At 55.7% G+C, this 15,128-nt stretch overlaps 6 protein-coding genes across 6 annotated transcripts; 2 read left to right on the forward strand and 4 right to left on the reverse strand.

The window, feature by feature from the left end:
- Positions 1-259: 259 nt before the first annotated feature.
- Positions 260-1,029, reverse strand: BKA78DRAFT_20542 (uncharacterized protein). Its single transcript, XM_066883641.1, has one exon. The coding sequence runs from the start codon at positions 913-915 to the stop codon at positions 457-459; it is 459 nt and encodes a 152-aa protein (XP_066749848.1). The 5' UTR covers positions 916-1,029; the 3' UTR covers positions 260-456.
- BKA78DRAFT_20552 (uncharacterized protein) lies at positions 1,030-1,904 on the reverse strand. The gene has a single exon (XM_066883642.1). The coding sequence runs from the start codon at positions 1,646-1,648 to the stop codon at positions 1,145-1,147; it is 504 nt and encodes a 167-aa protein (XP_066749849.1). The 5' UTR covers positions 1,649-1,904; the 3' UTR covers positions 1,030-1,144.
- A 256-nt stretch (positions 1,905-2,160) lies between these two features.
- On the reverse strand, positions 2,161-4,470 carry BKA78DRAFT_245296 (uncharacterized protein; the record flags this gene model as incomplete). The annotated part of the gene is made up of 8 exons (XM_066884114.1): positions 2,161-2,460; positions 2,530-3,801; positions 3,885-3,910; positions 3,980-4,076; positions 4,130-4,183; positions 4,235-4,259; positions 4,319-4,337; positions 4,395-4,470. Coding segments are annotated over 8 exons (1,869 nt in total), but the record flags the coding sequence as incomplete, so codon positions are not given.
- A 370-nt stretch (positions 4,471-4,840) lies between these two features.
- Positions 4,841-6,468, forward strand: BKA78DRAFT_340323 (uncharacterized protein). Its single transcript, XM_066890316.1, has one exon. It carries the CDS (start codon positions 4,981-4,983, stop codon positions 6,010-6,012), a length of 1,032 nt encoding a protein of 343 aa, XP_066749851.1. The 5' UTR covers positions 4,841-4,980; the 3' UTR covers positions 6,013-6,468.
- A 186-nt stretch (positions 6,469-6,654) lies between these two features.
- On the forward strand, positions 6,655-7,719 carry BKA78DRAFT_303630 (uncharacterized protein). Its single transcript, XM_066887556.1, has 2 exons — positions 6,655-7,590; positions 7,653-7,719. The coding sequence occupies exon 1, from the start codon at positions 6,861-6,863 to the stop codon at positions 7,326-7,328; it is 468 nt and encodes a 155-aa protein (XP_066749852.1). The 5' UTR covers positions 6,655-6,860; the 3' UTR covers positions 7,329-7,590; positions 7,653-7,719.
- A 6,005-nt stretch (positions 7,720-13,724) lies between these two features.
- On the reverse strand, positions 13,725-14,634 carry BKA78DRAFT_291760 (uncharacterized protein; the record flags this gene model as incomplete). Its single annotated transcript, XM_066885949.1, has 2 exons — positions 13,725-14,337; positions 14,429-14,634. 2 exons carry the CDS (start codon positions 14,632-14,634, stop codon positions 13,725-13,727), a joined length of 819 nt encoding a protein of 272 aa, XP_066749853.1.
- Between the last annotated feature and the right edge of the window lie 494 nt (positions 14,635-15,128).

Genomic DNA, 15,128 nt, shown 5'->3' on the forward strand with positions numbered 1-15,128 from the left:
GTCAGGAGCGGGGTGGATGCGTGGATAGACGTCATCCAGGAGATCCAGCGTCCAAAAATTGACCCACAGCCGCAGTGGCAGCATCCTTCTTTTGGGCTGTCGCCGAGGCTTCCTTCGATTCCTGGCTCCTTTTGAGCTGCAGCCCGTTTAGAGTTGCTGCACTGTTTTTGTGTCTGTCTGTCGATCGAGACGAGTCCGTTTGAGAAGACAGGGCTGAAGGGCTGGAAGCCTGGAAAGTAGCTTGTCTCGCGGGCGCCAAATACCAGGCGGCTACATCCTAAACCGCACCTGTCTGTCTCCATAACCATTAGGAAGGACAGTTACCATCTTTGTCAATCCTCACTCCTAAAATCAACACACAGCACGAAGCATCAGGAACAGTCCCACCAACCACCTGGCATCCATCTGCCAAACGCGGAAAGCGGGCACGTCCCCACGCACGCACCACGGCTGGCATCAATACGAGGCCGAGTGGGCTGAAGGATCCCAAGACGCGTTGGCGCCGCATGCCCGCTCAGATCGGACGCAGCCGCGGACCTGCTGGCTCTCCACGGAAGGGAAAGCGAGCAAGGGAGAGTGGTGACGAATGACGAAGGACAAGCGCCCCGTCCGTACAGCTTCGGCATTCGTGTTTGCCAGATGTGGGGTGGGGAGGAGGTGGGGAAGCGCGTGCGTCCTGCGGCGGGCTGTTCCGTCGGTATGTGTGCAAAGATCCAGGAACGTACGTATGTGTGGGCGGAGGCGAGTCGTGAGGGAGATGGGGGAGAAGAATGGAGATGGGCCGTCAGACGGAAAAGTGCCTGCAAAAGGGGGTTGTTGAGCGGTGGTGGTGGCTGCAGGCGCGCGTGCCTGCGGCGGAAATGCCTTTGAGAGACAGCGGAAAGCGGAGAGCAGTGCAGAATTGGGAAGGCTCATCTCATCGATGCCTTTTGCTTGGCCTGAGGCATCTCGATGAGCAGGCGCAGGTACGGAGGCTCCGTCTGCTCATCAATCGATGACCACGCATCTCGTCAGACCGGTTCGTTCGTTCCTCCGCTGCGGTCGTATACGGAGACCCGAGAAGAGGAGACTGGAGACCCCAAAAAACCCTCACTCGTGGTCAGCTCGAGGCGGTCAAGACTCAAGCACGGCGCCACGCGACACATCATGCCCACAGCGTCGAGTTGGTCGCGAGCAACCTGACTCCCTGCTGCACCCTTTTCTTCACCAGCAACGAGCAACGACCAGTGTCACTCGCTCCAATCTGCGGCCCCGGCGACCGCACACATCCCCGTCTTCTTTGCAGCTTCCAAAATCCTTCACCCGGGCCGCGGATGGTCATCCAAGAAAGGAAAAGAGACCAACAAAAGAACAACGTGACGGCAAGGAGGTCACGTTCAGAACGTTGCGCGGCGCGTGCGTAGCGCAGCAGCAAACCACAGCCGGCCAGGATTGCGTTGCTGGTGTGGCTAGGTGTGGCGCGGCGGGTGTGGCGCCGCACCGCTGACTTTTCCTTCCCTTCCCCTCCCTCCGTCCCGATCCCAGAGCGGACAAGGAAAGGAAAATCTCGAAACTGGGATGTCGGGGGTTGCAGCGACTGCGCCCGGATCCGTGCGGAGTGATCTGAACCGAACACTGACAACTGACAACGGACACCCGCAGCAGACATGTCTACCCGACAATGGCTATGTATGTCGCTCAGCTCTTTGCTGTCGGCGTCGCCTGTCAGGTACCGTCGGTGCGGATGGCTGCTGCCTGCCTGCGTCGGGCGCGTGCGTGCGCGTACCGTCTTGTCGAGATTTATTTATGCATTTTGCAAGGTGTTGGCGCAAGGCCAGCACGGCAAAGGATTCGTCGGTGGAGAATGGGGCGGTGCTGGAGCTGGACAGATGGAACGAATAAACAACACAGGCCGCGTGCATTCAAAGTGACCCAAAGGCGGTGCAGCGTGAAAGATGAACAAGAGTCTTGACCCGTCTTGGCTTTGATTTTCAAAAGGCAAAGACAAATTGTGGAGGTGGTGCCAAAGGCGACCACTTGTGGCAAAGAGCGATTGCAACGGCAACAAGAAATTCGGACAGTAGCATTGCAGGTGCAAGAGTCTTGAAACAAAAATATATCATCACCAAAATATGGGGAGAAGAAACAAAAAGATGTCTTACATTTTTACTGCTTTCGGCATCATGGCGAATGAAACCTCGCATGTCCGGCGAGAGCCCATGATGGCATCGTCGCGCCACACACCACGCACAGCCCCAGGTCATCCGCATCACCATCGCCACCTACAACGTCGTCTCGCTCGCCGCTGTCGACGTCACTGCGACTATCCTTGGAGAATGTAGGCACGAGCATATCTTCAGATCCGGTGCGCGCGTCTGGTGGGATAAAATCAGTCAAGGGACCATCATGCAATTCCGAGGGCTGGGGAGGAGAATGCGCCTCTTCCACAGGGCTGATGGTGGCGTCAGCGGCATATCCAAGCTTTGCTATGCTCTCTTGGACTTCGGCAGGTCCGATTTCCATTTTCGAGATTTCGTCGGCAGGCAGCACTTTTTTCTCGCCCGTTGAATGGATGCTGGACTTTTGCTTGCGAAACATGTTCGCTATATCTTGGCCCACGGACGACTTTGCGTTGCCGCCTGCTTCGGCCATGTTAGCCACAGCCACATTGACGAGGCTGAGATTCCAGCCCGTCTTCTCCGGGTGTAGCCGCCTGAAGAGCGGCAATAGCGCTTCGTTGACAAGGCGCTCTGCCAGGGATTCGATAGGCGTAGAAAGGCTGAAGACGAAGTTTGGAACTGGCGCGGAACGTGATATTCGGGTAAAAGTGCGCGTCCGAGTGCCATCTGCATTGAGCGGTGGGCGCGGACGTGTGGAGAGACGCAGCGTCGCAGGATGAGCCATCCAACGACGTCTTGTTGAACTAGGAGCTGGTAACTCAGCTTGAGTCTGTTCAGAAGAGTCTGGGCCAATCGTGTCTTGAGAGTGCTCATCCTCTTCTTCCAAGAGGTCGGCATGCATCCGTTTCAGTAAGCTTATCGCGAGAGACCTGAGCTCTTTGACGACTTCGTCAAAAGTGTCGAGCCGCAAGTAGCTGTCCTCGATGCTGATTTGTTTGGGGGTGTCTCTGGCGGCGCGGACCTCGGAATAATCAGCACCGTGGAGTAGCCCCCAAACCTTGAGGCCAATGCCATGTGGGCTCCCTGGGCCGCTCAGGACCTTTTCCAACCTGTCCGCGTCGAGGTCCGGATGCGTCCTGACGTCGCCTACCTTGACCGTTTCCCTCGTGCCACCGTAGACTAAGCCGTCATCGAACGCTGCGGGCCGATGCAGGACGAACTCACGAAGCTTTTGAGCTAGCTTGAACCCAATGCCGGGAATCTTTCCGATGTCATGGTCATCAAGAAAGGCGGTGACGTTGTTTTGCTCACCGCTATACGGGGGCAAGAGGGTCGTTTGTCCATTGGGCTTGTTGAGGTTGCCGACGAGCTTGGAGAGAAGCTTGTTTGTCGAAATGCCAGCAGTGGCGGTATAATTCTTCTGGTGCTCGATTTCAGAGCGCAGGAAGCGCGCCAGGTGTGACGCAACCTTGAGGCGGAGGCTCAGCGAGTCTTGAGTTTGTGTGATGTCACTTGGGCTCCTCGGCGACTCCGTCGACAGGCTGGTAAGGCTGGGGAACGTGGTGCCGGCAAAAGTTGTCGCGTCAAAGGCAAAACCATGGGTGGGATCGTCTCGAGAGAGATGGAAAAAGGAATGGGCGAGGTTGTGGGGGTTGAGCAGGGACAAGTTGTAGTCAATCTGGTCCGTCACGTCCATCCATAGCTGGAAGGTGTCAGGAACAGTTACAGAGCAGGGGATTATTCATAGAAAATAAGCGACGAGCAGGCAAGGTTCCGGGCGTTTACCTGACTCACCTCGTCGAATCCCAAACCTGTGGACAGCGATAAACGTCAAAGTCAAGACGTGTCAGGTATCGGTGGGGACCACAGGAACAACTTACGCTCGACCCTGCTGTTCCACGAAAAGGCGCGCACGAATCGGTAGAGGGCCTTGGAGGCATCGCGAAAGCGCGTCAAATCCTCACCCAGCACAATGACCTGAAACACGATGAGTGGTCTCTTGACGGATGCATGCGAGGCAGGCAGCTCACCAAGTCGGGACACATGCGCTTTGCTTCTTTGACGAGTTGCAGCTTATGCAAGCCCTGGGAGCGGCGTCAGCGGGGGCAAGTTTTAGTGGTCGCCATCCATCTCACGCGTTTGCGAGCCTCGTAGTTGCACCTAGACGATTCGCACGCTGTCAGCCAAAGACGAAGGCAGGCTGACGCCTCGCAACCCACGTGACTATGATCTGCTTTTCTATTTTGGGCGTAGGTTAGTCGAGGCCTTGAAGAAGGTCAGGTCAGCACAACTGACGCTGGACGGCCATGGGCAGAAACTTGAGGGCCGGGTCGTCGGCCTCGACAACGGAGCAGTAAAAGGCGTCATAGTCCTAGCCCGGGCGAGCAAGTCTCAGCAGTGTTTGCGATGTAGAAGGGCGCGAAAAGGCAACTTGTGCCGGGTGAGATGGGATCGGGGGCGGTTGGTTGGATGCACAGCAGCATTACCAGGTGGATGATGAGGCCGGGGATGGCAGCGGCAGGGGCGTCCATGGAGACGGGAGGGATTGTATGGGGCTGGCGGTCAAGAGGCCGCGAGAGACATGTTGGTGTTGACACGGACGTTGGGCGGTTGGCTGGTCATGGATGCAGTGGTTGCCACCGATAGGCGGCGGGCGATCAGAGCGCACTGGCTTGGCTGGCGAGAGTTAAAAATAATCTGGCTGTAGCGCCTGGCCCGGACGTGTTACGCGGCGCCCTAGCCCCGGCCCTCAATCACTTTTGCATCCAAACACCACATCCCCGCCATCACCTGACGCCCTGCTCCGTTATAATCCTCGGCGCGCCCTCTTCATAATTCTCCTGCCACCCGACACATCCACGCGCTCAACAACAAAGATCTCATGATCCTCCTTCACACGCCCACCATGACGACCTCTCTGGCTTTATTACCTGCTCCCGCCGCCCAACCCTCGACCTCCACCTCTTCGCAGTCCAAGCAAAGACCAAAGCTTTCTCTCAACACCGCCCAGGCTCAGTTTCGCACTTTTGGCAAGGGCTCTTCTCTGCGCCTCGACACCCTCTCAGCAGTCTCGCCAACCATCCGCAACACCTTTAGCAACGGTTATGAGCCCCGTCCTGCTTCTGCCTCGGAACCTCCATCAGCAAAGTCCTGGACCGCAGATACGCCCAGCTCTGCCTCGACCTACAACTCGACCATTTCGACCTCTTCCGTCTCCTCGCTAGGTCTTGACAGCGGCCGGATACCCTACTCGCTGCCGCACAACGTCAAGTCCATTCTCGCCAACAGCCCTCTGCCTCCGGTTGTAAGGCATCGCACCATGAAGCCAATGTTCCCACCGGCGAAGCGTGTGAGCTTCGCGCCCTTTACCGAAGAAATCAAGACCTCCAAATACACCCTTGCGCATTCGGACATTGATTCCTCGTCCTCGACCATTTCCTCGCTTTCGCTCGACTGCCATCCGTCCAAGATTCCCGAAGAGTCCAAGGAGACCGAGACTGAGACTGAAGCTTCTCAAACCATGACCCTTCCCTCGCGCACCGTCTCCGACTCGGCACAGTCTCCTGCAAAGTCCACGGAATCCTCGACCAAGAAAGCTCCCTCGCTGGGCACCAACCTTACTCTCCCCGGCCGCAACTGCAAGCGCGAGTCTCCCTCGGATTCCGAGTCCGACGGCGACGAGTGCCCGGTGACGCCCGTGGCCGGCCGCCGCAAGAGGAGGCGCGAATGGGTCTGGACACTGGGTCCAATCAACGGCCAAAAGCCGGCCGCAGAGTACGTCTCCGAGGACCTCTTCAACGAGGACGACCCGCACAACGACAACTCCTTCCAAACAAGACCCAACGACATTGGCGCAGAGGACACCCTCGCCAGCCCTGCAAGTAGCGAGGACAGCACCATGGAGACGCGGTGACCGCAAAGAAAGACATGAATTATCGACACACATTTATCATCACCACGCACTTTAGCGAAGCATAGCCTAACCGAGGCGGCTGGCGTTTTACGGTTTCTTCTTCTTCTTGTAATTTGGTTCAACCGGGCAAGGCAAATATGGGATTTGGGGATTTTGGGAATGGGAAAGAACAAAGGTCGACGACAACTCTGCACACAAGTCACGACCTACGCCATCATGCATCTACACCGGAGTTCAATTTGTTCCTCCTTTTCTTCTTCACATGTATCTCCCTTTAGAGATTCTTTTCAACAAGATACCACGGCTCCCCCCTTTTGGATCGACCGGCGGTAGAGAGCCGCTGGTTGCATAGACGGGGGTGGAGCCAGACTTTTTTCGTCGATACATTGGCCAGCGGCATGGCATGGAGGAGAGAACGAACGAAAGGGAAATGAAAGAAACTTTCAACATCTACAACATCTGTGTCTTTGCATTGTGACTGTGACCTGAGTGGACTCTAATCAAACGTCAAATGTGCACACACTGGTCATTTCTGTCCCGCACAACCAACACTTTGCCATGCTCTACAACAGACTGACAAGACAGACAGCGCTCGTCCACGGCTCCCCAACCACCACTCACCACGCGCAAGCCCCCAACTCTCAAAAGGAAACACACCACCAGCCCCACGCAGCCCACGGCCGCCAACAAGCTTCCTCAAGCACTCAGCTACGCAGCTAGCACCCGCGCGCCACACATTTCCCTGCTTTCTAGTGCCTCTTGGCCCACATGTAGTAGCTCGGCCGAACCCCACCGAACCGAAACAAGTGCAGTGGGCGGTGGGCCAAGAAGATGCTAAGAATGGCAGGATGATGGATGGATGGATCGAGTATGGAGTCAGAACTCTAAGTCTTCTCGTGGGCGAGTGTCCGGCTGGCTGTTTGTTAGTCACGCTGAGAAGAGCGAGCGAGCGGGGCACACACACGCGCATGGCATTCGAGTGTTGGGAATTGAGGATGAGGCGGTTGTTGCTGTGTCTACGACGACGGCCAACGGGAACAACACAATACATTGAAATCGTCTCCCGGCCGTCCTTGGTCAACACTCAACAGTCAGCGACGAAGTGTCAGGGGAGAAAGTCAATTCGTTGGACTCGGGAGGGGGGTAGGGCAGTTCGACACGAGCAACCGCAGCATAGAAAACGCGAGAGCAAAGCAAGCAAGCACGCACGCGATGATGACGCAGCGTCCGCAGCTCCAATCGCTCTCGAATGCGTTAGAGAGCCGGCCGACGGACGCGGGACGGGAACTACCACAGTGTGTGCGTGCGTGCGCTAAGCTCAGACACATGGCTGCTAAGTGCTGGCGGGCTTAAAGAATCGATGTGTAGATCTACGATGACGACTGGCAAGTTCATCTATCTGCGTTCATCTCCCGTCGATAGTGCGGTACCTACCGTAGTCGGTCAACGACTGACGATGTGCGATTGCGACGACGCTTGCGAGGTCTCTTCTTACTGTGAAGAGGAAGATGAAAGTAGTGATGTGCCACGCACGCGCGACGCGTGCCGTCCGCAGGGCAGACTTGTAGGCTACGGTAGCTAGGTCTGCCGTCAGATGGAGTGACACGCGCGCGGCGCGGTGACGGAGGATAGTGGTATACCAGATACTGAATCAATGAGTACCAACGACGGCTTACCTACGCCCTCTTCTTCTCTTCGACCATCACCGACCGATAAGCGCCGCTTTACCACAGCTGCAAGGAAGGTTTGTGGCATGCTCGCTTCATCCCGCGGCGCTAGGTACGTACGCTGGTTCGGTGCAGGGAGGTAGGGATGGTGATGGTTCTGGTTGTTCAGCACCACCTCAGCATACAGTGAGAGCGTGCCCCTCTTTCCCGCTCCGGCAACGGAGCAGGAGAAGGAGGGGTAGAGAAGGGACGGGAGAAGCGTCATCGACATCTGATTGCATCGGAGACAGAAGCTGTTTGTCTGCTGTGTGCTGTTCGACGGAATCGAATGCGATGTGGACGCGAGGCTTCGAGGCTGGTTCATCGCGAACGCCAGACAGATGAAGCCGCTCAGCAGTAGAGTACGTGTACAGTGCTTTTTTACAGCCGCGCCCGCTGCGCTGCGAGCAAAACGGAGGGTGAGTGAGATGGCAGATGGCTTGCTCCGTACGAGGCGCCAGTGCCGGCCGGCGTCAACGTCAGCTTAGGTTCATTCGGTCCCGCTGCACGCATCTGACCTTGGCAGCGCTCTTCTCCTCCCCGATGACTGCGCTCGACACGATCCAGACATGGCTCACCAGGAGCCGAAGCCGCCCACACATCCCACGAGGGTGAGAAGGAAATCAACTACCGACGGCGGGCAAGGCATGATTGATGGGGAGGGAAGACAGAGGAAGAGAAGGAGGGGTAGCTCCAATCGCTCGCTCGCGTGTCAGCCGGCGGGGCACACTGCGCTCTCGCATGCGCGGCTACGTCACTGCCCGCTGCCAAACAGCGGTCCCAGCCGGCCAATAACCAAACTTTGCCCACACTCCTTGCGCTGTTCATGTGAGACTGCAGGAAGGGTAACCCGACCTTGCTTTGCCCATATGTCGGCAATCTGTCGTGAGGACTGAGGACGCTTTGCGAGCCTGACGAGAGAAAGGCTGCCTCGAAGCGGCGGTCGATCAGCAGGAGAGAGGCACGGCGAGAACGTTGTGACGTCCTCCATGGCAAATGGTCGAAAAAATTCTCCTCGTCTTTCTCGTGCTCAGCCACCGCATTTCTGGACCTGCCTGTGTCGCAATCACAGATATCGTATCCGAAGAACGAATCGTCCCCACAGCTCTTCGTCCCTGTCTCCCAGCCCGTTTCAGGAAGCCCGTGCAAGCGCACGCACAGAGCATGCCTGCCAAAACTGCCCGATCCGGTTAACTGCCGGCCGGCCAGAGCGGGGCCCAAGGAGAGCAAAGTCGAGAGGAGAGCAGCCAACAACACGAGCACGATGTTGAAAGGCCAGAAGTACACGAGAGGAAGAGACAGGCGCCGCCTTAACGCGCGGCCTTGCGGTGGGCGTCTTCTCCACGTGATGGTGTTTCGGTTTTCAGGCATGCTCCTCCGTTTTCTGTAGCTTTTATCGCTGCTGATGACTTGTTGGGTGGTGCAGGCATTCGAGGCGCATGCCGCTCGTGATGCACATGTTTCTGCTAGGGGAGAGGTGTGAGGTAGGTGGATGACGCCGATGCTCAAAGTTTGTCTCTTCTTCCTCGGTCGCCGCAACTCGTGTCGCGTCGTGTCGGCGCTGCGGCGTCGAAGATTCTGACGACCTTCTGGGCGGCCTGAGGACCATCGGACGGATCGGAGCGGGTGAAACGGTCAAGATGTGTCTTTGAAGCGGTAGGGTTCTGTGGTGTTGGCTGTGCCTTCGTCTGCGAGATAGGCGACTTGAAAGTTTACCCGACTCTGAGGCAACGAGGCATCCAGGTACGATCGTGACATGTTGAGTTTCAAGTGCGCGCGCGATATGGAGTCTGTTCTGGTGTTTTTTCCCTTGGCCTGAGCACCCAGCAACTCGAGCCGAGCAGCAAACGCTGCATGGAAAAAGTCAACTGTCTGTGCGACTTTTGCTGCCGCTTTCAGAGGACGCTGAGGTGCTTATCCTTGTGTGACGGCTGCAGCACCCCACGGCCAAAGTCCTGCATATCCGCTCAGCGCAACCCGGGAATTGCTTCGTCTGCACTTCAACGTTTCGACTCTGTACGCGACCGACGCGCCCACTCATCGCGTGCATGCTGCACATGCGACTCAGACCAAATCCAGCTTCTCATCAGCTCCCACCAATGACCGCCGCATCCGCAGCTGGAGGGAGTCAAACACGAACTGGCGCCAAAGAAGAAAAATCCAGCTATAGTCGTCCACCAGCCAGAGGCCGTGGAGCTGGGATTATTGTAAGGCGCCACGGGCCAGTAAATCCAATCCTCTGCCTTGGTGTGGCCGCCGGGAGCTTGTCCGGAAAGCTGGGGAAGCTTAAGTTGGCGCCGTGCGGCGGCAGTTGTCTTTTGGACAATTGTCCACTTCTAGCACTTTTGTAATCCGCCATCCATCGTATACACAAAAAGCCATCCAATAAGCAAATCCGCTTTTCGAGATGCTGCCACAGTCTGACGCCCGCCGACCGAAAGCCACCACTATTGACAAAAGGATGGGATGATGTTTGGACGCCTCTAACCATCCAGCGCCTTGGGGTCTGTGGGCCGGAAAATACACACAACATGACAGCGCCTACGGACATCGGATATGCGCCCATGGCGGACGCCCATGTTTGCAGCTTCACGTCCGACAAGCCCAACCGTCAGCACAAGTCCAGGCCGGTCGATGCAGCCAAACGACTAGGCGCGCGCCCCCTGACGCTACTCCACTCTTGCGCAATCAACACCATGAAAACCAATTGATCTGTTCGCTGCTGGTCTGTCGCGCGCGTGCACCGCGCGCCTTATCAATCCTCACGCTTCTCCCTCGCGCTCCCGCATCGTCATACGTCGCTCAGGTCGTATCCTCTAACGTTTTCATCTCTTCCCTCCTTCTCCCGACATTAACAGAGCCCTACGCACCTTAGCGCGGCCATCCCTCCCCGCGCCATTCCTGTTCCTGTCCAGTGTCCGCTCCGTGGCCTGGCCCTCGATGTGGGATCTCCCTTGTTCAGGCTCCCCTGTCGCCCATCATGTCGCTCAATTTTTATCTCCCAATTTTTTTCCTGGCTGCCGTTTCCAATTTTGGCCTTTGACCGTCATGAAACGCCCTTTCCAACGGCCTGACTCGCTTGCACGTTTGTCTTGCGACGAAAAGCCACCTATCGTCCACCTAAACAAAAGTCTCGTCTCGATTGACACCTTGGGCCTCGAAGTCTTACCCGAACACGTCTGTCTGCCTGCATGCCTGAGGGCTCCTCGTTGTCGTTGTTCCACCTGGCCTGACGACCATCAGGCATCGCATTCTTTCGCTCTTCTTGCCGTGCTCTTTAGAGTCGTCACTCACCAAAAAAAGAAACAGTCTACACGATGTACTTTTTTCGGTCTATACTGCCAATACTGCCAATATGCCAATATCCCAGGGTCAGCCAATATCTCACCTCCCTACTTCTACAGCTACCCGAGCAACAAATCAGCAATGCCATGTCGTTCTACCTTCCGCATTCGGCAGTGCCCCCCCAAGCTCGAGCTCAAGCCCATCCACGAGCGTGCAGCTCGCAGCTTTCGTCATCAACGAAGCAAATCAAACAAACACGAGACGCAAATGTCCCACCGCCTTGCCTACCTTGCACGGGCTGTCCTCGTCCTCCTTTTTTACCCCAGGGCCAACAACACCACAGACTCAAAACGCGAGCGGCAGGTGCCCTGATTGTCAATCTCCTGTGTGGTGAGCGCTGACGGTCAGGTCAACCGCCGGCTAGCGCTGGCGCCGCTGGTGCCTTGATGCTTTCTCTCTGCCCGCGCACGCAATCTGGCGCTTCGTCAGATCGACCAAGGGCACTTGCGCCCACGTGCGAGGTGCAAATCTCGCGTCGCGATACGAGCTCGGGGAATCGTCGCTTGTTGCTGCGTGAGTGGTTGCCGTTGTTTGGTAGGTGCTCTGAGGTGGGTGATGCTTGGGGATCTGCGCCGTTGGTTTGGTTGCCGTGTGTTGGCGAGCGTGGCCCATGATGCTCGGCGTTGTGGTGTTGACGTGGTCCATTGAGGTGGACACCATGCTGGCCACTACTGCTATTATGCCATGCGGCGAGATTGACGGCCTGAAACGGTTATCGCAGTGAGTGGTTGCTTTGTCTGTGCGCTTTCAAGTTTCCACGTCTCACTTTACTCCTTGCAAGAGCAGCCGGGAGGAAAATGAGAACGATGGATGGGTTCAAAGTGAGCGGTACGTCGCTGATGTTGCAAGTCCGCTATGGCCGTGAAAGGGAATCCGAAAACAAGCGACATGGAGGCGAACAATCTAGCCATTGGTGCTCTTCCAGTTTGCTCAATCAGACTTTGATCGCTGTTACTACAGTAGTGTGACGAAAGAAATTGTCAACCCCAGAACTCTGTCGCCAAGTCAGAATACGTAGAGACGTGGAGTCTTCAGGCGCTTGATACCTCCAACATAGAGAGAATTTAAGTCTTGATGGATAGTCACAAGGAGCATTCAAGCGCTTGCATTTGAGTGTGCCGACAAAGTGAAGCTGAGCCTAGGTTGAATTTCTTTCGTCACCTGCTGTATAATGCGTCACTTCCTTGTGCCCGTAACCACTCAAGTCGCGCAAGACTCGTAAGTAGGTAGTTTGGAATTTGCAAGAAGCAGAAAGATGGATGTCGAAGTCAATGGTCATCGTGAGGAAACATTACTTGGGGAAACTCGCGATGTCCAGCAGAGTCTGGTAAGGGGGGAAAGTCTGACCAGCCCGGTTTGCACGATTCTCGAGAAGCATGGAATCTGCTCAAGATATTCTGAAGCTTAAAGATCTTCTAAGTTGCAATAGACGATCTTCAGTTCGCAAACCAGCCTAGGTTCTATGGGAATGGTTAAGCTGGAGATTGTTGGGTCGTCTTGAAACGATGTCACGTTGTTGAAACGGAATCACGTCGCCAAAACACAATCAGGCTTGGAAACCATCTCACGCCCCGAAAACCATCTCCGACTCTGGAAACGCCGACACTGCTACGTTTGAAGTTGCATTCAGGCTCTCTGATTGGCCGCGACCTTCACGGCTTGACCAACCTAAGGTAGGCGTCTTCTACCTCAGCACTCCGCCATCTTTCTCCTCCACCTTCTTCTCCAGCAAGCAGGTAGCTCGCAAGGTAGGAAGGCGCGGCCTTATTGGCGTGCACCTTGACATCAAGACACACAATCAGACTGGTCAACTCCACAAACGAAATAATGCAGCGCAAGATAGCAACACTTCACCCCAGCCTGCCGCCCTCTCTCCTCCACGACCTGCCTGCTACTGCTTCCACGGTCGTGGGCGGGCACCGCCGCTTCCTCCCTCCTCGCCACAATGCACCGTCATAGCGTCATCTTCGCCGCCGCGCATCCTTATTCAACACCGTATAATAGTTACCAGCGTGGCGCTCTTAACCCCATGCAGAGACATGCACCTCTGCATCGAAAGGTTCTCAACAGCTCTGGAAATCAACAGTGCCACCTGTGAGATGGCGTCAATGTGGTCCTGCGAAGGATCAGTGCGCGTCCCCGCAGGCTGAGATGCATCGGAAAAGTAGCTAAAGGTCGTGAAGCAACTTGCCTGGATACGATATGGAAACGCCGGCGTGTCCCCCAGCCAACAAGATAGTGTGGTGCCGATGGAGTAGATGGAGTCAAAGAATAACCTGTCAAAAGTAGCTCGTGCCCTCACGATGTCAATGGCAGTTGGTTTATCTAAAAGCCTCTGGATGGACAGGCTTTTGTGATGACCGAAGACTAAATTTACATGTGACACTGGATCATGAGTGCTCGAATTGTATCTGACCATAGCACACCGAAGCCATCCAATTTGTGTGCAGGTCCATTCTTTTACCGCTTTCCTTGAACTCCATACGCAATTCCGCACCGGGCCTGATCTACCTAAACCCAATTTCTATGCTGTACCCGAAAACAAGAGAACGCCGGAGCATGCATCGAAGAGAGATTGGGCCGATCAGTTCGTGAAGGCGAGAAACCAGTTTTTGAAAGTTGGCGTGAATGTGGTGTTGGTGTTGCTTTGTTTTGCATCCCTTACCAGCGTTCATGGAACAGTGCTCCCGTGACAATGTCGGAGCTGATGAAAGTAGCATCTCGCTCCATCGTCGTGACATGGGAGTGGCTGTCGTTGGACGCGTAGGGCTGGTCGGTGGAAAAGCAGACCTGATGATTCGTATCAAAGGTGTCAAAGAAGACTGGATGGGCGCAAGACTGTTCCGGATCATTCCAAAGCAAGCCAATACTAAGGCCATCGTACTCGTTGATCTCGTGGTCCATGGAATTTCCCGTGATATTTCCGTGTCCGTGGTTCTCCAAGAAAATGTCAACGAATGAGGAGATGGGCAGCACGGGATTTGTCTCCGAAGGACGAGTCAGTATCTCCTTGGTGGCGTCCGCAGCAGCATCATTCTGTGGGAAGGTTGAGTAGCTGCGAGTCTGAGGGAGCCCCTCAGGGCCGCAGGGGATAGCGGCGCAGCCATATTTGCTTTGCGGATGAGGTGAATGCGCAATCATGTTCGCATTGCCATCAGGAAGAGGAAGTTGGTTCGGGCAGTCGGTCTTAGAGGGCTCGTCCGCAGCAGGGATCAAGGCTTGTTGAGCACGTACTTCCTCCCTTTTCTTTCTTGGCTGAAGGCGATCCGTTGGGCTGGCGAAGCGGTCAGCTGTCTGGCGAGGAAAATAGACGGGAACCAGAGAACATTGCTAAGAGCAAGCGAATTTGGGTGGCGATGACTTACTATTTTCCGGCGTTTCCAAGCCTACCAAGCAAGTTCTTCAAAAGGGGGAACTGCTTTTGGTGTCGCTCCTTCACATGCGCGCGGAGGTGGTTGCATTGTTTGAACTTGGCGTCGCAAAAGCCGCAGGACCGTTCGCAGTGCCAAATCATGAGTTCGCCCTGTATGAGCCACTGATGAATGTGAAGGGAATTCCGGTCGCACGGCATTGTGACGACGTGGAGGTTTCCGTCTTCTCCGCTATTAGCACAACTCCACCGTGGTAGACGTCAATGGAGATCCTACCTTGGATGAGCGGAGGTCAAATTTGGGCAGTGACTTGTCAAGTCGCGCCAGAAGCAGGCATTTGATGAGTCTCAATGAGATGCTGACAAGAACAGATGCCGGGGAGGCTCTTGGGAAAGACACTCGTGGAGCCTTGACCCAACCAGTACGCTCGAGAGAGGTTCCGGATGGGCTTTGACGCGAGTGGTGTCGAGTATGTATGCAAGATGGCAGACGATGATGACGGTCAAGACAAGTTAGTTGATGGCAAGAGCGTGAGTGACAGAGCACCAACAGAGACGATCCCTGATGGATGGTGGTGAAAAGGAGAGGACGACAGCGCTCTGGTTGACCAGCATGACGCGTCCAACAACGCGGTACCCGGGAGGCCGGGATATGTGGGTCCAAGTATTTCCAGATGCCAACTCGAGGTTTAGAA

The sequence above is a fragment of the Phyllosticta capitalensis genome, assembly GCF_038381095.1.
Source record: "Phyllosticta capitalensis strain CBS 128856 chromosome Unknown BKA78scaffold_1, whole genome shotgun sequence".
In the NCBI taxonomy this organism is placed as follows: Eukaryota; Fungi; Ascomycota; class Dothideomycetes; order Botryosphaeriales; family Phyllostictaceae; genus Phyllosticta; species Phyllosticta capitalensis.